Source organism: Salvia miltiorrhiza, chromosome 2 (assembly GCF_028751815.1).
Source record: "Salvia miltiorrhiza cultivar Shanhuang (shh) chromosome 2, IMPLAD_Smil_shh, whole genome shotgun sequence".
Classification (NCBI taxonomy): Eukaryota; Viridiplantae; Streptophyta; class Magnoliopsida; order Lamiales; family Lamiaceae; genus Salvia; species Salvia miltiorrhiza.
Genome location: NC_080388.1, coordinates 74,511,817 through 74,535,275, shown reverse-complemented (window position 1 = coordinate 74,535,275; position 23,459 = coordinate 74,511,817). Strand labels below are relative to the sequence as shown.

Below are 23,459 nucleotides of genomic sequence, written 5' to 3'. Positions count from 1 at the left end.
TAAATTCACTCCCTTTTTTACGGGGAATAAATTAATTAACTAAGAGTTAATGGCCCCATCGATTTCGAAGACTCACTTATTTTTGTGGAGAAAAAGAGTAACCCTAATATAGGAGAGGGGTTTTTTATTCAATGTGGTTGTGAAAAAGAGCAGTAGTAGAAGTAAGAGAGGATTTCAATGATCTTAAGGTTGTATGATGCTAATATGGATATCAAGCTTTCATTCAAAGCTATGGTGAATAAAAAGAAAGGTAAGGTTCTATTTGTAGAAGTTGACAGCAGCATTGCAGATGTGTTGCTAAGCTTCCTCACATTGCCACTCGGAACGATCGTGAGAATCTTGAAGGAGCACTACGAAGATGATGAATCTACATCTTATGGAAGCCTGAGCTCTCTCTACAACGGTTTATCAAATCTTGACGGTCACCATTTTTGGACAAAAGGTGCTAAGTCGATTCTGCTGCATCCACGACGAAGTTCATCCGATGCCGAATGCATAAAGCTAATGCTCGATGTTAGTGATTCCCCACCGTTGGAATATTATATTTGTCCGAACAAATGCAACAATAGATTCCAGATCACAAGCATGTATTATGACAATGCTGGTAAATGCAGATGCTGCAATCGTCATCGAATGAAAAGAGAAGTAGCTGAGAACGATGCCCAAATTGTTCCTTGTTGTGATGGGGTTTTCACGAAGACGACGGCGTCTTTTGTGATTACTGATGATTTGCAGATAATGCCTAATGCTGGGCTCTTGCAAATTGTCAGTGTTCTTGGCGTTACTGACATGGATGAGGTCGAGACGATCAACATTACCTTTGGATTATTTGAGGTGAGTCTTAATTCTATTTTGTTTATTATCTCTTAGGGCGTGTTTGGTTTTGGGTAAGGGATTAGTTAGTATAGTTAGTAAACTAGATTATTAGCGTGGATAAATATGTGTTACTAATATTGGTTGGTTGTTTGCTATTATGGTTAATTAATCATGATTTTCGTTTGGTATCCATATTTCTAGGTTTGATAAGCTTAAAAATAGACACAATTGCAGAGCCGTATTAATTATCCTGCGTAATCCGAGGGGGGAGGCGGTATTAATTATCCTGCGTAATCCGGATTTTTAGCTCAGGGCCTTCACATATCGCAGGGTCGTCCGTATAAGTGTTATAGAATACCAAACTCTTTACTACTCTGTATTAACTTAACTAATATGCTGTAAAACCCAAAACCAAACACGCCCTAAGGCTCGTTTGATTTTCAGTAAAGGATTATGTAGGATAATTTGTAACTAGGATATTTAGCATGGATAATGACAGATTATTAATACTGAGTTGGTGTTTGCTATTATGGCTAAATATAGAATATAGTACTGGTTTAAGTTAATCCTAGGGGGAGGTAATATTATTAATCCTAAGAAATCTGAATTAATAATACTGGGTCTTGGGTTTAAACCGGGTCATCTGCATTATTACTAAATAACACCAAACACTAGACTGATCTGTACTAAATTAGCTAATACAGTGTATTAACTGTATTAGCTAATATCAAACACGCCCTTAATAGTGTTGAGACGTATAGTAAACGCTTTAAGTTTGGGACATAAAACAGTATTAACCCGCAGTTTTACTATGCAAGTTATAGGTCGTGGAGTTGCTCGAGGCATCCTTGATTTCCACGAATCCATTGTCCGTCGTCATACTCGACGAAGAAGTGCTAGAAATGAGCTCTACAGAAGGGAAATATGAAGATCAGAGTCCATCAACAGCTGCAAACGCATTGATTTCAAACTCCAAAACGATGAATGTAAAACTTGTGGTACAAAAGTCCACAAACAAGTTGCTGTATGCTGAAGCTGAGGAAGATTTCGTAGAGTTTCTATTCAGTTTCCTCGTAATCCCACTAGGAGGCGTCGTGTCCCTTTTGTCGCGTAACTCAAACCTTAAACCTATAGACAGCTTGTACAAGAGCGCAGCTGATCTTATCCATGACAAGTATCTCAAGAATCCTGATGCAAAAAATAGGCTAATCAAGCCCAGCATACCTCATGGTTATCTCTCCGAAAACCACATTCTTCCCCTCAATGAAGAAAGGTTTCTTGCTGATCTCGCCTGCAATTATTACAGTTTGTTTCCTTCTACTAAGTTTCCCAATGGGCAAGGGAGTTATCTTGAAGGAACGCGAACTTATAAGGTTGCAGATGATTTAACCGTGACACCTTTTAGCATTGCCTCCGTTCTTTACAGTCTCAAAGAGCAGAAAATCCCAGTATCTGATCTCAGAGAAGTCGAGGTTCAAATCGGATTGAATGAGGTAATATAATGTGTGTAAGATGATGTTTTTTGTATATAAGTAGTTGTTTATGTTGAGAGGGATTTTTGTTAATTTGGTGCAGGCTTTGAGCATACTGAAAGCATCTCTTACATCCACCACTGCTCTCTCCGTCGCTCTGCTCAGTTGAATAGTGAAGGAACCATCAAAGAGAGAAGTTTGAGTACTTTTATCCTTGGTTGGAATTACTGTTTTTATGCTACAATATGTGAAAATCTTGGCTTTATCTTAATAGCCTTTTATTTGAAGTTTCCTTTCCTATGTATTCATTTTGACCTATTGTCTTTGCAAATTGTTTATTATCCTGATTTTATGGAAGCTAGTAGTTCATGATGTTATACTCTATACAAATTTAAATCTAGCAAATTAAGAAATCAGTAACTTATAATGAATTCCCCAATTCTTTGTGGTTGAGGTTATTTTATTCAAACCATTTTAAATTGATGCATAAATTCCCCATTTCTTTCAAAATGCATACACAAGAACTAAATATTGAAATCTAAGCATGGACTAATTTCTCTTTAGCTTCTTTCCCATAAAAAAGGGAGTGAATCTGTAATTTCTTGCTTGTACCACTGATATTAGTAAAATGTTCTAAAAAATCTGTTTCTATTGTAGAATTTGCTAATGTGCTTCACTCAAGACTAGAAGTGATCAGTTACAGATTTTTAAAACTAGAATTTACAATCAGACCGTGAATTACGAGAATAAAATAGTAAGTACAATTATTTTTATATGAATAATATTTTTTATTTTTATTATTTTAATTTGAATATTTTAGAAGTACACTCTTCGCATTTTGGTGGAAGGAGGTTATTGTTACCTCAAACTTTTATTTACAGATTATTACAAAGCAAACAAAATAAATAAAGGGCCAGATTCAAAACGATAAAATATTACCCAAAATGTTTGGGATACATTAGCCAAAATGTTTGATCAGATAAGAAGGGCAAGCCAGATTCAAAACGAGTAAAACAAATCTACAGCAAGTTTGCTTAGAAAAAGGGAAATCCAAACTGAAGCTATTAATTAAGACAACAAAATTAAGGTGCAGAAAAACAATATTGGGAACAATGGATCAGATTCAAAGTTCTCTCTTTGGTTGTTTTTTGGGCAAAAGAGAGAGCAGCGCATCGGAGAGAACCGTAGTCGATGTAAGAGACGCTTTCAATATACTCAAAGTCTGCACCAAATTAACAAACTTGGTCAAAACAAGATTACCAGATATACAAAAATGGCAAAGATCATTAATTAAAATAGTACTATTACCTCTTTCGATTCGATTTTCAGCTGCACTTCTTCCACATCAGATATAGGAATTTTCTGCTCTCTCAAACTGGAAAGGATGGTGACAAAACAATAGGGTACAACAGTCAAATCATCCTTAACTAGATAGGATTGTGATTTTTGGAGATAAATCCCCTTGCCTTTCGGAAACTTAACAGAACTATATTTCCTGTCGCGATAATATACTTCTGCAACAGAGCCAAGAATGATGAGGTTACTGGACATACACCCATGAAGCAGCATTGGTAACCTTAGCCTATCTTTCACATCTCCATTTTTGAAATGCTTGGCATCTATAAGATTGGTGGTGCTCCGATACAAGTTATTTATAGCCTTAAAACACATATTATCACTGCTTAGAATTAGAAGGTGCTCAACTCTTCCTAGTGGGATACTGAGGAGATTAAATAGAAACTCTACAAAGTCTTCGTTAGTTTGAGCATACAGCAACTTGCCTGTAGATTTTTGTATCATCACTTTCAAAGAAAAATACCTACTGGAGTGATTACTTCGAGATTCCACAACTGGAGTACTGTTATTCATCAGTGTTGTAGATTTATTGAGGATGAGGTCCGACAGCGGAGTTGGGGACATCAAGGATGCCTTCAACAACTTCATAATCTAACAACATTATATACACAATTAAGTAGTGATGATAACAAGAATATGAGGAAGAATATTGAAATTAGAGAATGAAGATCCTCACCTCACTAATCCCAAAATCCACTTTGATTGACACAGCATTATCCATGTCTGTAACAGTAATGCCAAGAATTCCGACTGTTGTTAAGAATCTTGCATTCTTTGGTAGTATGTGCAGATCATTGGAGATTAGGAAAGATGATGTATGCTTGGTGAAAACGCCATCACTAGGACCATCAGCTTCACAACTCTTCTCAACTACTTCTTTACTCATCGTATCCTCGCAATAATAACAAGAAATGCTATCATAGTAGATGCTGTCACAACGCAATCTCCTGTTAGCACAGCTGCTACAAACGAAGTATTCGGCAGGCGGAGAATCACTGATATCCACTTTCAGCATTTTGTATTTATCTTCGAATGAACTTGCTGAATCTAGCAGAGTCTGCTTAGCACCCTCCGTCACAAAATGGGAGCTGTCAAGATTTGCTAAGCTGCGGTACAAATTGTTTAAGCTTCCAATGGTGGGTGCCTCATCTCCGTAGTGTTTCTCCAGAACTTTCACAGTTCTTCCCAACGGCAAAGTCAAGAAGCTCAACAAAATGTCTACAAAATCGCTGTCGGATTCTGCAAATAGCACCTTGGATTTCTGTTTGTTCATCATCACTTTCAGTGAGACCTTTACTTCTTCAGCATCAGACATTTTCGGCGATTCTACAAAGGCAGGATGTAAAATGCAAAGTAAAAGGTAGAGATTTATAGTATTTTGCAATTGAAGCCATAAACGGATTATAATCATGATGATATTTATCTAACCTAGAATTACGAGACAGAAGAGCTGGAGTCATTTACAAGTACAATTTTCTAATTAAAAGAAATAAATTCGGTTATAGCTAAAAAGAAGAATTTAAAGAGGTTTAGATCTATAAATCTAGAATCACGACTTACCTAATCACAGAGGAAAGGGGATTAGGGTTACCGGCGAGTGAAGCTCGACAACAGAGGTTTTTGATGAAAATAGGATGGCGTGGAGCCTGAGATACGGAAAAAAACGCAGCAGACGGTGGCTGAGCGCGGCGGAGCTCCGGTGGCAGTCGGGAAGGCGAGAAGCGGTGGCGAGTGGAATATAGAAAAAAAGTAGCTTCAAGCTTTGCTCTGAAAACTTGGAACAGTAAATTATGGTCGCAGCTTCAAGCTTGCTCTGAAAGCTTGGAACAGACAATATGGCATTGACCAACAGTCAATAAATTCACTTTTATTTCGAATTTTTTAAAATGGGTTATGGCAAAATAAATACGACTTTATATAATTTTTACCTGAATTTTTAATTAAATCAAAAACATACATAAATTTATATTTTTTTTACAATTTTCACACAAGTTTGACTTTTGACAAAAATTAGATCTTAGTTAGCAATTGAATATTCATCTGATGTTGGTCTATCTTGTATCAAATGGGATCCTCTGTCCCAAAATATAGTGTGTACCACGTGTACCACTCTTCATTTCTTTATATTTATAAATTATTTTTTATTTCATTTTAATTTATTATGCTTTTATATATTATAAAGATAATTAACAAGGGTTCACTCATCCATTTAGGGTTTATAATTATTTTTTATATTTATTTGAATTAATAATAGATTATTTGGGTTCATTAATTCAAAGTTAGAGTATATAATTTTTAAAATTTTAATTTTTCAATGATAAATACTAATTAGAGTTTATAATAATATAATTATTTTTATTTTTATAAAAAATAATTTATAAAATAAAGAAATGAAGAGTGGTACACGTGGTACACACAATATTGTGGGACAGAGGATCTCATCTGATCTTGTATAGGTGAGTTGTATTAAGAAGTTCGGAGGTTTAAAAAAATAAAATTAATATATTTAACTTAATTTCGACTATCAACTAAACTCTAATTTTAGGTAAAAATTGCAACAAAATTGAAAGATCATAAAAAATATAATATGAGAAAATATTATAATGAATTGAAGTGAAAATGTGGGAACTGTCCCAAAAAAAATCCCTCCTACCCGAGGACAATTTTTTTTTTGATGAACTTACAATATTAAATAAAGAAAAACAGGCCGTGCCACAGAGGACTCGAACCCAAGACCTTTGGCCTTAGGCATATAACCCCGAGGACAATTTTTCAACCAAGAGAACGTGTAAAAAGAGTGGGAAAAGAGTTTTGTCTCCTAATCGACAAAAATTTCAAACAAAGAAAATGTGTGAAAGAGTGAAAAAAATGAGAAAATATATGTATTCCGCCGTTTTTCATCAAAGAAAACGCATCATCAAAATATTGATTTTAGTTGTAAAGAAAAATTAGATTATGCTCTACTAAATTACTAATACACGGATAACATGGAACAGGAGTTACAGGACTCCATAAATTAAGTCATTCCAGAAGAGAATGAACACTGCAAATTGACAAAAGATCCAAATGATGCACCATACATAATTTAAAAATAAAAAAGAAAAATGAAGCACCATTGACATTGCAACATGCAGCAACAGCAAAACAATATTTGGAAGCATGGATCACACTCAGACTTCTTCTCCCTTTGGTTGTTCAAGCGATTTGTTGTGAGTCAAGAGAGCATCAGTGAGAGCAGTAGTAGAAGTAAGAGAGGCTTTCAATATGCTACAAGCCTGCACCAACACAATTCATCTCAACATCTAAACATATACGTATACAAAATCAATCAAATGATCTCACCAACAAACTGTCACAACACATAAACATATACAAAATGAATCAAATGACACAGATTTCAAATTGTATTACCTCTTTGAGTCCGATTTGCATCTCCACTTCTTCGACATCAGATATGGAGACTCTCTTCGCCCTGAGACTGGAAAGAATCGAGACAGTACAAAAGGGCACCACGGTTAAATCATCCTTCACCTGATAAGTTCGCGGTCCTTCAAGATAACGCCCGGGGCCTTTGTATAACTTAGAAGAAGAAAAGTAACAATCATCATAGTAAGCAAAAGGCAACGGCTCTTCAACGAGGGGAAGAATGTGGTGTTTGGAAATACAACCATGAACCACATTAGGTTTCGTTAGTCTCTCTTTCATAGTATTTGTCGTGAAATACTTGTCATCTATAACATCGAGAGTGCTCCGGTACAAGTTGTCTATAGCCGTAACGCAAGCCTTACCGGAAAGAAGATGCTCAACTCCTCCTAGCGGAATATTGAGGCAACTAAATAGGAACTCCACAAACTCTTGATTAGCTTGAGCATACAAAAACTTACCCGAAGACTTTTGTATCATCACTTTCAAACTCAATTTCCTAGACTTGGGATTTTCTTCCCTTGCAATCTCAGGTAAGGACATATTTGGATGACCAGATTCCATCATTCTAGAGTTTATGTTCATCTCTTGCGTTTTATTCATGATGAGATCCGATAATGGAGTTGGAGACGTCAAGGATGCCTTTAAAAGCTTCGTAATCTAATAAAGATCGATAGACAATCAATAAGGGTGTTGTAAATTTATGATGCGAAAATGAGGGATAAACAAATTTTCTCCCTTTAAATTCTTCTTTTTTTCCTTCATTTTCTACAAAATCATATCTTTCTTATTTCTTCTTTTCACCTCAAAGAGCAATATATTATCACACCAAAAATGAAGCTATAATTATCACTCCAAAATTAAACTTTATAAAAAAGGAAGAAATTCTTTTGATCCGTATAACACAAGATAATGAGATTAGAGAGAGAAGAATCACCTCACTGAGCCCTAAATCGACTTTGATTATCTCAGCCTCATCCATGTCTGCAATGCCGAGAATGGCGATGATTCCTAAAATTCCCGTCTCATTGGGCAAGATCCGCAGATCGTCAGAGATTATGAAAGAATCTTTGTGGAGAGTGAAGACTCCATCACTGGAAGCAGCAGCTTGAATTTTCTTCGGCACTACTTTTTTACTCATCATACCAAAACATCTACATTCGTGGCAATAATTAATTTTATCATAATAGGCGCTTACACAACGAAATTCATGATGATTTACTTTGGTGCAGTAGAAATACTCAGCAGGTGGAGAATCACTGACATCCAATTTCAGCTTTTCGTATGCAACTTCGAAGGAACTAGTTGGATTGAGCAGAGTCTGCTTAGCACCTTTAGTCACGAAATGGGAGCTATCGAGATTTGCTAAGCTACGGTACAAACAGCTTAAGCTTCCAATGGTGGCTGCCTCTGCATCGTCTCCATAGTGGTTGTTGAGGACTTTGACAATTCTCCCCAACGGCAAAGTTAAGAAGCTTAGCAATATGTCAACAAAATGGCTATCGGCTTCTGCGAAGAGTACCTTAGCTTTCTCTTTGTGAATCATCACGTTCAGCGATAACCTAACATCCTTCTTCACATCGTCAGACATTCTGCTGGTATAAGAGCTGCAAGCAATGGAATTTTTTTGTTGATTTCACAAACGATGAAATTTTTGACAAATGGAAGCAAGATTTTTTCCCCCTTTTACTTTTGTGGGCAAGAATTTAACCTAATTGTCGTTGGCGCCATCTCCGTTTTTATGAGAGAGAGAAAAATAAATTATTAAGCGGGAGTGGGCCGGCCCACTACTTGAAATCCTATATCCTAATTTTGATATCATTTATTTTTTTAAATTAATCTTTTTACATTTTTTTCTTATTATTTAAGATTCACTTATTTAATTAAATTTTATAATATTAATTTAACATTTAATTCGGATTTTTTAGTTTAAAAATATTTACTTGAATGGATTGTTTAGGGTATAATATTTTAAATTTTCAATTTTTTTAATAAATATTAATTTAAGTTTCTAATATATAAAAGTACTCCCTCCGTCCCACGAATCTTGACAGGTTTGGATTCGGCACGGGAATTATGGAGTTGTAGATTAGTGTTTTAAGTATGTAGTTAATAAAATATAAAAATGATAAAGTAGGAGAGAGAAGGTAATAAAAGTGATAAAGTAGAAGAGATAATGTAATAATTATTACCCAAAATGGAAACGTGTCAAGATTCGTAGGACGACCCAAAAAGAAAAACGTGTCAAGATTCGTGGGATGGAGGGAGTAATTTTTATTTTTTATTTTTTAATAATTATTAAAATAATAAAATTGATATTAGGACACATACAAGATGACTTATTCCGACCTTCACATTAATAGCAAATTAGAGTTTTTCCTTGTCGATATAAAAAAAATGCTAAATTCATGTATTTGTGGACTGAAAATCTAAAAAATTTATGTATTTATAGGCTAATAACCCAAACAAATAAATAAATTCTTTATCAATCATTCTATTACTAGAAAGATGTCCCTTAATCAAGCACCACGGTCCATAACAATTGTTGTAAAGTAACATCGTTGCATATTGTAGAAGGAAAAAATGGATCAAGCATTTTAACAAACAGTTGGTACCCAAAACATTGAAAATTGCCTCAATTCTTCCAGCAGCTAAGAAGACTAAACAACTTATTTGAATTTGCATTACTTGTTCACACCATCACCAAAGTTAAGCAGAGCATCAGTGATAGCAGCAGTGGATGTGAGAGAGGCTTTCAGTAGGCCACAAGCCTGCACCATTTCAAAAAAAAAAAAAAAAACTTAATTACTCTCAATATCTAAACAAATACATACATAAAAACATCATATCTTACTCAAATTGTATCACCTCTTTCAATCCTATATGGACCTCCAGTTCCTCGACATCCCTCACTGGTACGTTCTGCTCAACGAGACTCGAGAGAACCGAGACAAAGCAAAAAGGCGAAACAGTTAAATCATCCTTCACGTGATAAGTCCGCGGCCCTTCAACATAACTCCCGTGGCCATTGGGAAACTTGTGAGTGCAAAGCCACGAGAAATTAGGCGAGGGCGCTTGAGTGAGGGGAAGAATGTGGTTTTTGGGAATACAGTCATAAACCACATTGGGTTTGATGAGCCTGTTTTTCGTATCCGAGCTCTTGAAATGCTCGTCTTCGATAAGATAGGATGTGCTGAGGTATAGCTTGTCTATAGACTTAACATGAGTGCTACGGTGAAAAAGATGCTCGACTCCTCCTAATGGGATATTGAGGAAACTAAATAGGAACTCTACGAAATCATTCGTAGCTTGAGCATACAAAAACCTACCTGTAGATTTTTTTATCATCACTTTCAAACTTAAATTCTTACAGTTGGGATTTTCTTCCGTTGCCAGCAGCTGTTGGGATGCCATGGCTGCGTAGTCCGTTTGTGTCGTTTGATTTAGGACAACATCCGACAATGGAGTTGGGGACGTCAAAGAAGCCTTCAACAACTTCATGATCTAATCAACAAACGTAGTCAAAATCATGTATATACACAGATACACTACACACACAGTAGACAGAGATTTCAAAAACTCGATCATAGACTACAATTGTGTTAGGAAATTAGACGCAGCTAATTCCGCCATGGATCTAGTGTGACGCAATATTTTAGATATCGACCGATATGAAACGACAAAAAAAAATGACACCGATATTTTTAACGTGGTTCGGCCAAACTGCCTACGTCCACGGACCCACACCAATATATTAGAGAATCTCAAAAAGAGGAGTACAACAAAAAATACCACACTGTATTTTGTATCTGCCTACGCAAAGGCTATCTCTCAACTCACTTTTATCACTCGTGTATAACTTCTACACTGAAGTTTTCTCTCACAAGATTTTTTCACTCTCTAACAGAAGAAGAACTGCTTCTGTATTGGTGGTTCTGGGGGTGTATCAAGCTGTTGCAAAGCACTTCAATTTATAGCCAAAAACTGAATAGTGTTAGCCTCCATATGAATAGTATTGTTGCAGCAAATGTTGAAATACATTGTACTGCCGCAAATCTTGAAAGAAAAAATTGTAGAAGCATTAAATGCTTGGTAGAGCTATGCACTAGCCCTTTGACTAACAAATTGGACGTAGTTAATTTTTTTTTTGATGCTGGACGTAGTTAATTGACTACTTTAAATCAAATAAAGGCACTCATACACTACGGTTTAAATCAAATAAATGTGCTTATACACTACATAAAACATACTCAGTAGACAATGTTTGTGAACAACACACGAATACATTGTAGACAAAGGTTTCAAAAAGACGATCATACACAACAGTTTTACGCCAATCATAGTAATTTCCTACTTTAGACTACTTCTCCTATATAATCGTATAAAAGCACTCATACACTACATTGAAGTGTAGTCTATACGAATAGACTACCATAATAAAATAGTTATAAGTGTGGAGAAAGGCAAATTTGTAGTAGTGCTTCAACTTCATAATCTAATTAACAATAAAAATACACCATACAAATAAGTAGTTATAACAAAAATAGAAGGGAGGTTGAGATTGAGATACGAGAGACAAGATAATCACCTCACTGAACCCAAAATCTACTTCGATCGCCTCGGCCTTATCCGCGTCTGTAATGCCAAGAAAGTCGATAGTTGTTGAGTATGCTTTGTCATTTGGCAATATCCTCAGATCATCGGAGATTATGAAAGATGCTTTAAGCTTAGTGAAGACTCCACCACTAGCAATTTTACACCTCTTATCAGCTCCCTTTCCACTCAAAGTCAAAGGGCACTTGCTACATCTGAAATATTCAGCAGGCGGAGAATCAGCGAAATCCAGTTTCAATCCTTTGATTTCATCTTCGAATGAACTTGTTGGATTGAGCAGAGCCTTCTTAGCTCCCTCCGTCCAGAAATGGGAGCAAGCGAGATCTGCTGCGCTACGATACAAGCTGCTTAAGCTTCCGATGGCAGCCGCCTCGTCTCCGTAGTGTTTGTCGAGGATTTTGATGATTCTTCCCAACGGCAAAGTCAGGAAGCTCAACAAAATGTCGACAAAATTGCTGTCGGATTCTGCAAAGATCACCTTGTTTTTCTTTTTATCGATCATCACTTTCAATGAGAACTTGAAATCTTCACTTGCATCAGACATTTCTGCTAATTAAAGGAAGAAATTTTGGACTAAGTTATGAGAGTAAGAAATCAACAAAAGTAGTCCAACTTACAAGCAGATGGTATGCATTCATATATATAGACCTCAGCCTATTGTTGATTTCTAGAATTTTCTGCAGCTGACGCCCCCTTTTCAATGGAAACTGCAGAAGTTAACCAAGAATCCAAGAGTCCTTCATTCAATCCCTTTTATGAGCAATAAATTAATTAATTAACCAAAATTTGATTGCCCTGCCATTTTCCGAGACCCACTCGAGTTTGCCTTGGAACAAGAAATATAGATCACCAACTGCACAAGGCATCAAAGCTCTAGCTAATCCACTAATAATAGTATCAATTTTTGTCTGCAGTGAAGCTCCATTTTTTCGAGAAGAGAATAAAATAAAGCTAATAAAAGTAAATATAGAAAACAAAATAAACTAAACTAAAAGATATAAAAGATACTAATATACAAAAATATAGAGAAAAAAATTATTTGCCTTCCAAAATATATTTTACATCTGTTTATAATATAGTATTATATATCAAATTAAAAAAATTATCGTATTTTTAAAATTTGAATACATACTAAATATTTTACAAATTAATCAAAATATATTTAAAAAAGAAAAATAAAATAAAAGAAAGAATAAAAATAGAACGTGCTCAAAAAGTTTACCCTAATTTACTTTGAAATATCTTCAAACAGTTTGTCACAATATTTTTATCTTTTATTTTTGTACATAATTCACCATCAATTTTATAATTACAATTTTTTAGATATTATTTTTGTACATGATCACACTAGCAAATACATTTTTGTCAATTTTTGATAAAATTCGTATCATTTTTTCTAGGGCAAACTTTTGAGGGACCGAGAAACTAATAGTTAATAAAAGTAATTAAAATTTAGATAATTATCGTTATATTATAATTATAAGGGTCAAGTATGAAATAAGCCCCTATCATAGTGGCCCTTATCACGTTCAGCTCCCTATAGTTGAAGTTGGGCCAACTAAACCCCCGAAGTCCTTAATTTCAAACAATTAAGCCATCTGCCCTAACAACGACTTAACACCGTTAACTATTTTAATATATATATTATACCTCCGTCTCTGAAATAAGTTCATCTTTTTCTTTTTTGGGACGTCCCCCAAATAACTTCCTCTTTCTTTCTTTCTATTTTTGGACAATTACCCCACCACTAATAATACTTATTTATTCTTACTTTTCCCTTTTTCACCACTCTCAATATCTTTTCACAACTTCCAATAATAATTATAATATTTTTTTCTCCACTATCAATACACTTTACATCATTTTCTTAAAACTCATGCGGTCCCCAAAGAAGAACTTATTTCAGGAACGGATAGAGTATATTTTAATTTTACACGTTAATTTTTGCCGAAAACTGGTCGAAAACTCGTCGGAAACACTGTTTTGGAGAAGCCCTTCACCACCACCACCCACGGCGGCGAACAATGGCGCCACCTTCCAAAGCCTCCGCCCCTCCATTTTCTTTCCCTCGTCCTCTCTCCCGCACTACGTCTTCTCCCTCCTCCTCCCCCACCTCCGCCTCTCTCATCGACGCCGCATCCCCCTCTCTCCCCTTCCCCACCTCGTCCAATCCCTAGCCTCTAGCCTCCGCCGCAAATTCACGTTCCCCTTCTCTACCTCTCCATGCTCTTCCTCGGCGCCATCATCTCCCCTTCCAATCCCCTCTCTTCCGACTCCGACATCTCCCACCAGATTCACCTCACTAGACCGACAATCGCCTTCGTCACATCTGCAACTGTCTCCAGGTTGCTGCCGCTGCCCCAGGGGACGGTGGTGCTCGACTTTCCTAAGTTTGAATCCCTCCTGTTTCCCTGCGGCGCCGAATTCGATCCGCCGGAGGTGTTCTAGGACGACACGGTGGCGATTCTCTATTCCTCGAGCACTACGGGAAGGGTGCAGGAGGTGTTTCCGGCCAGTTTCTGGCAAAAATTAACGATGTTGAAAAAAAAATTAACGGTGTTAAACGACCGTTAAGTCGGAGGGCCTGATTGTTTGAAATTAAGGACTTCAGGGGTTTAGTTGGCCAAATTTCAACTATAGGGAGTTAAACGTGATAAGGGCCACTATGATATGGGCTTATTTGATACTTAACCCTAATTATAATTATGGAGTACTTATCTCCCATCTGTTGAAGCGCCTTTTTTTTACTTCACTTTGAAATTCCAGTCGCCGCCGCAGCTCAAGACCGCCAGCCCCGCCACCCGAACTCTGCCGCGCTCAGCTACCTTCTACTGCGTGTTTGCCGAATCTCATGTTCCACGCCTTCCTATTGTCATCAAAATCCTCCTTCGTCCCACAATCTCGCCACTCAAACACGATTTTCTTGCTTCAGTCGCTGAAAATCCCCAATTCATTGTGATTAGGTAAGTCGTGGTTCTATATTAATCGATTAAAAACCTCTTAAAATTGATGTTTTTAGTAGAGCTAACACACAATCACCGCAGCTAATTGCTCTCCAGCTCCTCCTCAGGGGAAATCTCATAGTTCTAGGTTTGATAAAAGAAATTTTGGTTCTAAAAATTTCAGTACATACCTTATTGCATTCATTCTCATTTGATAAATGTCTACCTTTTACTTTGCATTTTACATCCGCTTTGCTGAAAGATTCTTGCATTTGTAGAATCACCAAAAATGTCTGATGCTGAAGAAGTAGAGTTCTTATTGAAAGTGAACGAGAAAACTAAGGTGCTATTATCAGAAACCGCCATTTTGTAGATGTTTTGTTAAGCTTAATCAATCCAACGAGTTCACTTCACTCAGCTTGTGCACACAAAAATTTGCCTTTAGATTTTTGTATCCCTTTCAAACTTAAATTCCTAGACTTGGGATTATCTTCACTTGTAAATTGTAATATGTGGTTGAGATTCCACAATTGCAGTGTTCATCTATGTTGTTTTATTTTGGATGACGTGTGACAATGGAGTTGGAATGTGAGAGTGGGACTTGTGAATAAGGAGTGAAAGCAGAAGGTTGGTTTTGAAGTCTTCATCTGTAATTTCATCCCTTGCACCACGGTTATTTTCAGGATGTCTGATTCCAAGAAAGATGTTACGTTCTCGTTGAAAGCTATGGTGAATGAAGAGAAAAGGAAGGTTCTATTCGCAGATGTCGACAGCACCTTTGCAGATGTGTTGTTGAGCTTCCTCACATTGCCATTGGGAACGATCGTGAGAATCTTGAAGAAGCACTATGAAGATGAACAGCCTGTGTTTGGAAGCTTAACCACTTTATACAATGGTTTAGAAAATCTTGATAGTGTCCATTTTTGGACAAAAGGTGCTAAGTCGATTCTGCTCCATCCACAAAGTTCATCCGATGATCAACGTAAAAGGCTAAAGCTTGATGTTAGTGATTCCCCGCCAGCTGAGTACTTCGTTTGTGAAAAGGACTGCGATGAAAGTACTAGTTTCGACGGCGAAAGCATGTACCATGATAATGTCATAGCATGCAAATACAGCAAATCTCATTCAACGAAAAGAAAAGTAGCTGGTATTCAAACCACTCCTTGTGATGATGGAGTTTTTACCATTAATACAGCATCTTTCGTTGTCACTGATGATCTATGTATAGTTCCTACTTCTTCGGGGCTGTTGCAGATTGTCAGCTTTCTTGGCATTACAGACATGGACAAGGCCAAGCAAGTAAATGTGACTTTTGGGTATGCTGAGGTTAGTCTTGATTCCTATATCAAACAATTTTCTTTTAGTTTTTGGTGGTCACTTGTTGTAGTAATTCTACTATGATATATATTAGGTTATCGCTTTGCTCAAGGCTTCCTTGATGTCCTCGACCCCATTGTCGGATGTCATATTCAGTAAAACAGGACAGGTGAAGTCTACAGCATTGAAACTTCAACATATGACTTTATCGGATCAAATTGGAAATGCACCAATATCCAACTCCAAGAAGATGACTTTGAAATTGGTTGTACAAAAATCTACTAACAAGGTCTTGTATGCTCAAGCCGAGGAAGATTTCGTAGAGCTTCTGTTCAGCTTCCTCATAATCCCACTAGGAGGCGTGCAGCGCCTTCTAGCGAGTAACTCTCTTAATAAGTGTATGGACTTATTATACATGAGTGTGGCTGATCATATACACAGCAAATATTTGAAGACTGGTGCAAGAAACTTGCTAATCAAGCCCAAGATACCTCACGGCTATGTTTCCGAAAACCACATTCTTCCTCTCCCTGAAGAAGGCTTGTCTGGTTTCTACCAAGATATGTTGAATCTTTTTTCTTCTGTGAAGTTTCCAAATGGCCGGGGGAAATACCTCAAGGCACCGAGAACTTTCATGGTGACCGATGATTTAACTGTTACACCTCTTTGCATTGCTTCGGCGCTTTCCTTTCTCAACGAGATGAAAATCCCTATGTCTGATGTCAAAGAAGTTGAACTGCAAATTGGGTTGAAAGAGGTAATATAATTTGAAATCTTTGAATTTCTTGGTCATGTCATATTTTCTGATTATATTATACACTATTTGTTATTTTTTTGGGTGGTGCAGGCTTTAGACATATTGAGAGCATCCCTTACATCTGATTCTGCTTTATCCAATGGTTTGAATCTGAGCAATCAAATATCTCAAAAACAAAAGAACCAAGGATGTCAAGTGCAGCCCCAAGTAGGCTTATGATATTACTAGTCATATTTTGTTTCGTGGCCATTTTCTCAAGCACATTGTGTATATCTGCTTCCTAATTTTCTGTCATTTTGTATCTGATTTTATGGCCGTACCTAATCATATGTTTTATATAGTATTTATTACTTATAAAATCATCTAATCTTCATTGCTATTACCGCAAATCAAAATTTTCTGACCTTGTGTGTGTTGCGTCTAGCGGTAAGTGGATAATGCCCAAGGTCTGAGGTTTTGGGTTCGAGTCCATCGTCGTGCGGTCTATAAATTTCTTTATTTATTTGTGTAAACTATTTTAGCAGGTCGTGCGATCTTTAAATTTCTTTATTTATTTGTGTAAAATATTTTAACCGGTTCTTTTATGTACAAACCTATATGTCAATACCTTTTACTTTAATTAATAGTCATTGCTTACGACACAACCCGTTGAAATGGTGAACGTTAGAATTTGAATGATAATCTTGGATATGATGTTGTTAGCAACAATCAAGGCATTCAAAATACTATCTCCGTCGCACTGAAATTTGAAATGAGTAGTTGAGATTGAATTAATTTTTTTTTTATATAAATAAGGAGTGTTTGTAAGGATAAAATGGTTAGAATAAGAAAAATTGGTGGGGTTATGTCTTAAAATAGAAAGTGACAAGAGATTTTGTGGGCATCCAAAATGACAAAAATGTCATACTTGTCATGATGGAGGGGCCGAGGGGGTACTAATTAGTGGTTTAATTGTTCTTATAAAATTAAAAGATTAATTAGTACTGATTAATTAAAATATTAGTGGACGATTAATTTGATATCATATATTTTTAAATTGAAATTAATTTTAAATATTGAATCAAATATAACCATGAATTTTCTTAAAATCACAAAATTCACATCCTGGCTTTGATTTCCAATACATTATAATTTCCATTTTCTCGGTAATAATAATAATAATAATAATAATAATAATAATAATAATAATAATAATAATAATAATAATAATAATAATAAATCTCAGATTAAAAAATAGGAGTATTCATTTATCTATGTTTATATATTCACAAAAAAAGAGCCCAAATCTTCACAATTAGGGCACGATTGGAAGGCCCGAGAATTTTAATATAAATACGAAATCACATATCACTCTTTTTGAACACGAATTTTAGAGAGACAGTGTTTGTTCATATTTTACATTCAACTCAATTTTATCATGACTGATCCGAATATGGATATTAAACTTTCATTCAAAGCTGTGGTAAATAAAAAGAAAGGGAAGGTTCTATTTGCAGAAGTAGACGGCAGCTTCGCAGATGTGTTGCTAAGCTTCCTCACATTGCCATTGGGAACTATCGTGAGAATCTTGATGAAGCATTGCGAATCTATGCCGCCAGCATTTGGAAGCGTGGCCACTTTGTACAATGGTTTAGCAAATCTTGATAGTTCCCATTTCTTGACTGAAGATGCCAAGTCGATTCTGCTGCATCCACGAAGTTCATCCGATGCTCAATGTAAGAAGCTTGGACTCGACGTTGGTGATGGTTATAGTAATCGAATGAAAAGAGAAGTAGCTAAAAGCGATGCTCAAATTGCCCCTTTTTGTGATGGAGTTTTCACAAGGGCGACGGCGTCGTTTCTGGTTACAGATGATCTGCAGATACTCCCTAATGCTGGGCTCTTGCAAATTGTCAGTGTTCTTGGTGTTGCAGACTTGGATGAGGCTGAGACTATCAACGTTACCTTTGGATTATTTGATGTGAGTATTTTTGCTTATTTTTGTTAGGAATAATAGTTTGTAAATTACTCCCTCGTCTTACAAAAATATGAACATTTGCAAGTGACGTGCATCTTAAGAAATTATTAGATAAAAGTGGAAAAGGTGTCTCACTCTATGCAAAATTATAGAAAGTAAAGGGATGTGATGTGGTAGTGGTAGTTTAAAAAAGTAAAAATTAAAATGTGTTTGTTTTTTTAATACGACCCCAAAATGACAAAATATTCATGGTTTTGTTAGATCGACCAACTAAAAAATCTGTGTTGTTACTGAACTTTCAAATTCATCTGTTGTGGCCGACGAGCTTGATTCCGAATTTGCACTGAATGAGGGATTCGGAATTTTGCGCGACATGTCATTTTCTAATTTGGTCGGAATCAAGCTCGTTGGCAAAGTCAGATGAAATTGAAATTTCAGTACCAGAATTTAGTGAAAGTTCAATAATTTTAAGGGCTATTATATATCCCTTTTTTTTCTTATACTCTTGAAATCTCGTCCGCATATCGTTGTCACTGGAGTTTGTGGATATTATTGTGACTGGAGTTTGAGTCCCATTATTATTGTAAGTAGAGTTTGTGGACTCTATTATTACAAATGGAAGTGACATCTTATGAAGCAAAAGTGACAAGGATATTATGGACGGATGGAGTACTCTAGTTTGATTTTTACCATGTAAACTAGGTCTTGGAGTTGCTCGAGGCATCGTTGATTTGCACGAATCCATTGTCCGTCGTCATACTCCACGAAGGAGGGGAATACGAAGAGCAGAGTCCATCACCAGCTGCAAATGCATCGATTTCAAACTCCAAAACGATGAACTTAAAACTTATGGTACAAAAGTCCACCAACAAGTTGCTGTATGCTGAAGCCGAGGAAGATTTCGTAGAGTTTCTATTCAGTTTCCTCGTAATCCCACTAGGACGCGTCGTGTCCCTTCTGTCGCGTAACTCAAACCTTAAACCGATAGACAGCTTGTACAAGAGTGCAGATGATCTTATCCATCACAAGTATTTCATCAACTTTGATGCAAAAAATAGGTTAATTCAGCCCAACATACCTCATGGTTATATCTCTAATGACCACATTTTCCCTCTCACTGAAGAATCCTTGCCTGATGCCTACAGCAGTAGTTACAGTTGGTTTCCTTCTGCTATGTTACCCAAAAGGAAAGTGAGTTATCTTATAGGGCCAAGAACTTATAAGGTGAGTGATGATTTAACCGTGACGCCTTTTTGTATTGTCTCCATTCTTTCCAGTCTCAATAAGCAGAAAATCGCAGTAACTGATGTTGAAGAAGTGGAGCTGCAAATCGGATTGAAAGAGGTAAATAAACTTTGCAATTCATATGATATTCCTTCGGTCTCAATTTAATAGGCCATAAGACTTGGGTACGGATATTCAGATAAAAAAGGAGAGAGAATAACTTTTTTTAGGGTGTATTTGTCATAAAAGTGGAAGAGGATCAAGATTTGGTGTATATTCTTTTTTAAGTGAAAAAAAGAAATAATTATTTATGGGTTACAATGATATCTGGTGTAAATAATTATTTGTGAAGTGGTCTATTGAATTGGACGAATGCAGTATATATTTTAGATGTTGAGACAGATAAATTGTTGGTGCAGGCTTTGAGCATACTGAAAGCATCTCTTACATCCACCACTGCTCTCTCCGACGCCTTGCTGAGTCGAACATTGAACAGAAAACCAAAGAAAGAAGTCTGATCTTATATTGTTTTTATGTTCTAATTTGTGACAATCTTCTGATCTTATGGCTTAGATTTAGATCCTTTGCTCAACATCTTATTCGTATTTTTGCTTCTGAGACATCCGAGCTTATGAATACTTCTACTCATTAGAAATTAGATCAATACCGAATGAATTTTCGACTGCTAATTAAATTCTAATTTCGTCAAAAGTCAAATTTATGTAAAAAAATTATAACAATAATATAAATTCATGGTTTTTTTTTTTAGTTAATTAAAATTTCAGATGAAAATTACAATTTATTTTCCAAAATTTTGAATTTCTTGACCATAACTCCTTTTAAAAAATCCGAAATTAAAGTTAATTTAAATAGTTAATTTATTGACGGTTGGTCAATGCCATATTGTAGTGTTCCAACTTCCAAGCTTTCAGAGCAAGCTTGAAGCGCCGACCATTGTTTACTGTTCAAATCTTTCAGAGCAAGCTTGAAGCGCCGACCATAGTTTATTCCACTCGCCACCGAAGCTCCGCCGCGCTCAGCCACCGTCTGCTGCGTTTTTTCTCCGTATCTCAGGCTCCGCGCCATCCTATTTTCATAAAAAACCTCCGTTGTCGAGCTTCAGTCGCCGATAACCCTAATCCCCTTTGCTCTGTGATTTGGTAAGTCGTGATTCTAGATTTATAGATCTAAACCTCTTTAAATTCTTCTTTTTCGTAGAAGTAATAAACTATAACCGCATTTATTTCTTTTAATTAGAAAATTGTACTTGTAATTGATCTCCAGTTCTTATATCTCTTAATTCTAGGTTAGATAAATATGATCATGATTATAATCCGTTTATAGCTTCAATTGCACAGTACAAATGTTTTCTCGAGAAATTTCAGTGTTTATATTGTTGTATTCATCCTCATTTGATAATAATATGAAATCTCTACCTTTTACTTTGCGTTTTACATCCTGCCTTTGTAGAATAGCCGAAAATGTCTGATGCTGAAGAAGTAAAGGTCTCACTGAAAGTGATGATGAACAGACAAAAATCCAAGGTGCTATTTGCAGAATCCGACAGCGATTTTGCAGACATTGTGTTGAGCTTCTTGACTTTGCCGTTGGGAAGAATTGTGAAAGTTCTGGAGAAACACTACGGAGATGAGGCACCCACCATTGGAAGCTTAAACAATTTGTACCACACCTTAGCAAACCTTGACAGCTCCCATTTTGTGACGGAGGGTGCTAAGCAGACTCTGCTCGATTCAGCAAGTTCGTTCGAAGCTGAATACAGAATGCTGAAAGTGGATATCAGTGATTCTCCGCCTGCTGAATACTTCGTTTGTAGCAACTGCTCCAGCAAGAGATTTCGTTGTGCAAGCATCTACTACGATAGCATTTCTTGCTCAAATTGCAAGGATAGGATGAGTAAAGTAGTGGATACCAGTGATGCTCCTAGTGATGGCCTTTTCACCAAACATACATCATCTTTCATAGTCTCTAATGATCTGCACATTCTACCAAAGGAAACAGGATTCTTAACAACTGTCAGAATTCTTGGCATTACTGTTAGAGATATGGAGAATGCTGAGACAATCAAAGTGGATTTTGGGTTCACTGAGGTGATGATCTTCATTCTCTAATTTCAATATTCTTCCTCGTATCTTTGTTATCACTACTTAGTTATTTGTTTTAAAATGTGTAATGTTGTTAGATTATGAAGTTGTTGAAGGCATCCTTGACGTCCCCAACTCCGCTGTCGGACCTCATCCTCAATAAAACAACTACAGCAGAGATGAATAACACTCCAGTTTACACTCCGGTTGTGGGATCTCAACGGAATCAATATACTCGCTACATTGGGTGTTTTTCTTTGACCTTGATGGTACAAAAATCCACAGGCAAGTTGTTGTGTGCTCAAACTGACGAAAACTTTGTAGAGTTTTTATTTAATCTCCTCAGTATCCCACTAGGTAGAGTTGAGCACCTTCTAGCCGGTAAGAATACGTGTTTTAAGGCCATAAACAACTTGCATAGGAGCACTACCGATCTAATAGATGACAAGCATTTCAAGAATGCGAATGCGAAAAATTGGCTGAGGTTACCAGTGCTGATTCATGGGAGTATTTCCACAAACCTCTTCATTCTTGCCCGCCCTAGTGCAGCAGAAGTACCTTATCGCGGCAGTCCATATAGTTCTGATAAGTTTCCGAGAGGCAAGGGGGTTTATCTCGAAGGATCACGATCCTATATAGTTAAGGATGATTTAAGTGTTGAGCCCTATTGTTTTGTCACGCTCCTTTCCAGTTTTAGACAGCGGAGAATCGTGATGTCTGATGTGGAAGAAGTGGAGCTGGAAATCGGAACAGACGAGGTAGAACATTTTTAATTAATCTTTGTCATTTTTGTATATGTGGTTATTGTGTTTAGACAAAGTTTGTTAATTTGATGCAGTTGTTGGGCATATTGAAAGCGTCTCTTACATCGACTACAGTTCTCTCCGATGCTCTGCTCACTCTTACAAAACAACCTAAGAGAGAAGAACTCTGAATCTTCATCTAAATGGTGTTGGTTTAATTAATAGCTTCTGTTTGGATTTTCCCTTTTCTAAGCATACTTGCTGGAGATTAGTTTAGTCTTTTTGAATCTGGCCCTTTTTATCTCATCAAGCATTTTGGCTAATATATATCTCGTGACCCTTATTTATTTATTTTGTTTGCTTTGTATTCTGTAAACAAAGTTTGAGCTAGATTCCCAGCTCTCTTTATCCCTAATTTTGTCCATATTAAAATCAAATAATTATGTACCATTTGCTTTGTTGTAGGAATTAATTTGTCCGAATTAAAATTTCGACAACAATTAATTTTATATGAATATCGAAATTTTATTATGTATGATGTTTTACTCGATAATTAAAATATTGCGATGTAGTTTTCCTCTTCTAAAATCACGTTCTTTGAACCCTATTTGCAACATAATACTTCTTCCGTTTCGGTTATCTTGAGATTTTTTTTGCACGAGAATTAAGAAAGTAGTGTTGTGTGTATAAGTGAAAAAATGAAAATATGAATAAAGGGTAAAGCTTTTGTCAAATA

The 23,459-nt window shown here is 36.2% G+C and overlaps 7 protein-coding genes across 8 annotated transcripts; 4 read left to right on the top strand and 3 right to left on the bottom strand.

Moving 5' to 3' along the window:
• Positions 1–204: 204 nt before the first annotated feature.
• On the top strand, positions 205–2,457 carry LOC131009998 (uncharacterized). Its single transcript, XM_057937393.1, has 3 exons — positions 205–834; positions 1,641–2,309; positions 2,392–2,457. Exons 1-3 carry the CDS (start codon positions 205–207, stop codon positions 2,455–2,457), a joined length of 1,365 nt encoding a protein of 454 aa, XP_057793376.1.
• Positions 2,458–3,335: 878 nt separating this feature from the next.
• Positions 3,336–5,455, bottom strand: LOC131009368 (uncharacterized). Of its 2 annotated transcripts, none has more exons than XM_057936663.1 (4): positions 5,205–5,455; positions 4,321–4,970; positions 3,597–4,235; positions 3,336–3,510 (listed from the first exon to the last, which is right to left on the bottom strand). In XM_057936663.1, exons 2-4 carry the CDS (start codon positions 4,957–4,959, stop codon positions 3,412–3,414), a joined length of 1,377 nt encoding a protein of 458 aa, XP_057792646.1. In that variant the 5' UTR covers positions 4,960–4,970; positions 5,205–5,455; the 3' UTR covers positions 3,336–3,411. The 2 variants fall into 2 exon arrangements, with proteins under 2 accessions (XP_057792646.1, XP_057792647.1); XM_057936664.1 differs by having other exon boundaries at positions 5,236–5,455.
• Positions 5,456–6,619: 1,164 nt separating this feature from the next.
• On the bottom strand, positions 6,620–8,716 carry LOC131009367 (uncharacterized). Its single transcript, XM_057936662.1, has 3 exons — positions 8,005–8,716; positions 7,056–7,727; positions 6,620–6,919 (listed from the first exon to the last, which is right to left on the bottom strand). Exons 1-3 carry the CDS (start codon positions 8,656–8,658, stop codon positions 6,815–6,817), a joined length of 1,431 nt encoding a protein of 476 aa, XP_057792645.1. The 5' UTR covers positions 8,659–8,716; the 3' UTR covers positions 6,620–6,814.
• Positions 8,717–9,751: 1,035 nt separating this feature from the next.
• On the bottom strand, positions 9,752–12,225 carry LOC131009997 (uncharacterized). Its single transcript, XM_057937392.1, has 4 exons — positions 11,656–12,225; positions 10,439–10,571; positions 9,936–10,396; positions 9,752–9,838 (listed from the first exon to the last, which is right to left on the bottom strand). The coding sequence occupies exons 1-4, from the start codon at positions 12,223–12,225 to the stop codon at positions 9,752–9,754; spliced, it is 1,251 nt and encodes a 416-aa protein (XP_057793375.1).
• Positions 12,226–14,502: 2,277 nt separating this feature from the next.
• On the top strand, positions 14,503–16,986 carry LOC131009366 (uncharacterized). Its single transcript, XM_057936661.1, has 4 exons — positions 14,503–14,644; positions 15,307–15,949; positions 16,035–16,697; positions 16,788–16,986. Exons 2-4 carry the CDS (start codon positions 15,308–15,310, stop codon positions 16,914–16,916), a joined length of 1,434 nt encoding a protein of 477 aa, XP_057792644.1. The 5' UTR covers positions 14,503–14,644; position 15,307; the 3' UTR covers positions 16,917–16,986.
• Positions 16,987–18,456: 1,470 nt separating this feature from the next.
• LOC131009996 (uncharacterized) lies at positions 18,457–20,577 on the top strand. Its single transcript, XM_057937391.1, has 3 exons — positions 18,457–18,657; positions 19,357–19,998; positions 20,298–20,577. The coding sequence occupies exons 1-3, from the start codon at positions 18,457–18,459 to the stop codon at positions 20,394–20,396; spliced, it is 942 nt and encodes a 313-aa protein (XP_057793374.1). The 3' UTR covers positions 20,397–20,577.
• A 213-nt stretch (positions 20,578–20,790) lies between these two features.
• On the top strand, positions 20,791–23,068 carry LOC131009365 (uncharacterized). Its single transcript, XM_057936660.1, has 4 exons — positions 20,791–21,038; positions 21,349–21,986; positions 22,079–22,738; positions 22,819–23,068. The coding sequence occupies exons 2-4, from the start codon at positions 21,360–21,362 to the stop codon at positions 22,912–22,914; spliced, it is 1,383 nt and encodes a 460-aa protein (XP_057792643.1). The 5' UTR covers positions 20,791–21,038; positions 21,349–21,359; the 3' UTR covers positions 22,915–23,068.
• The last annotated feature ends 391 nt before the right edge of the window (positions 23,069–23,459 follow it).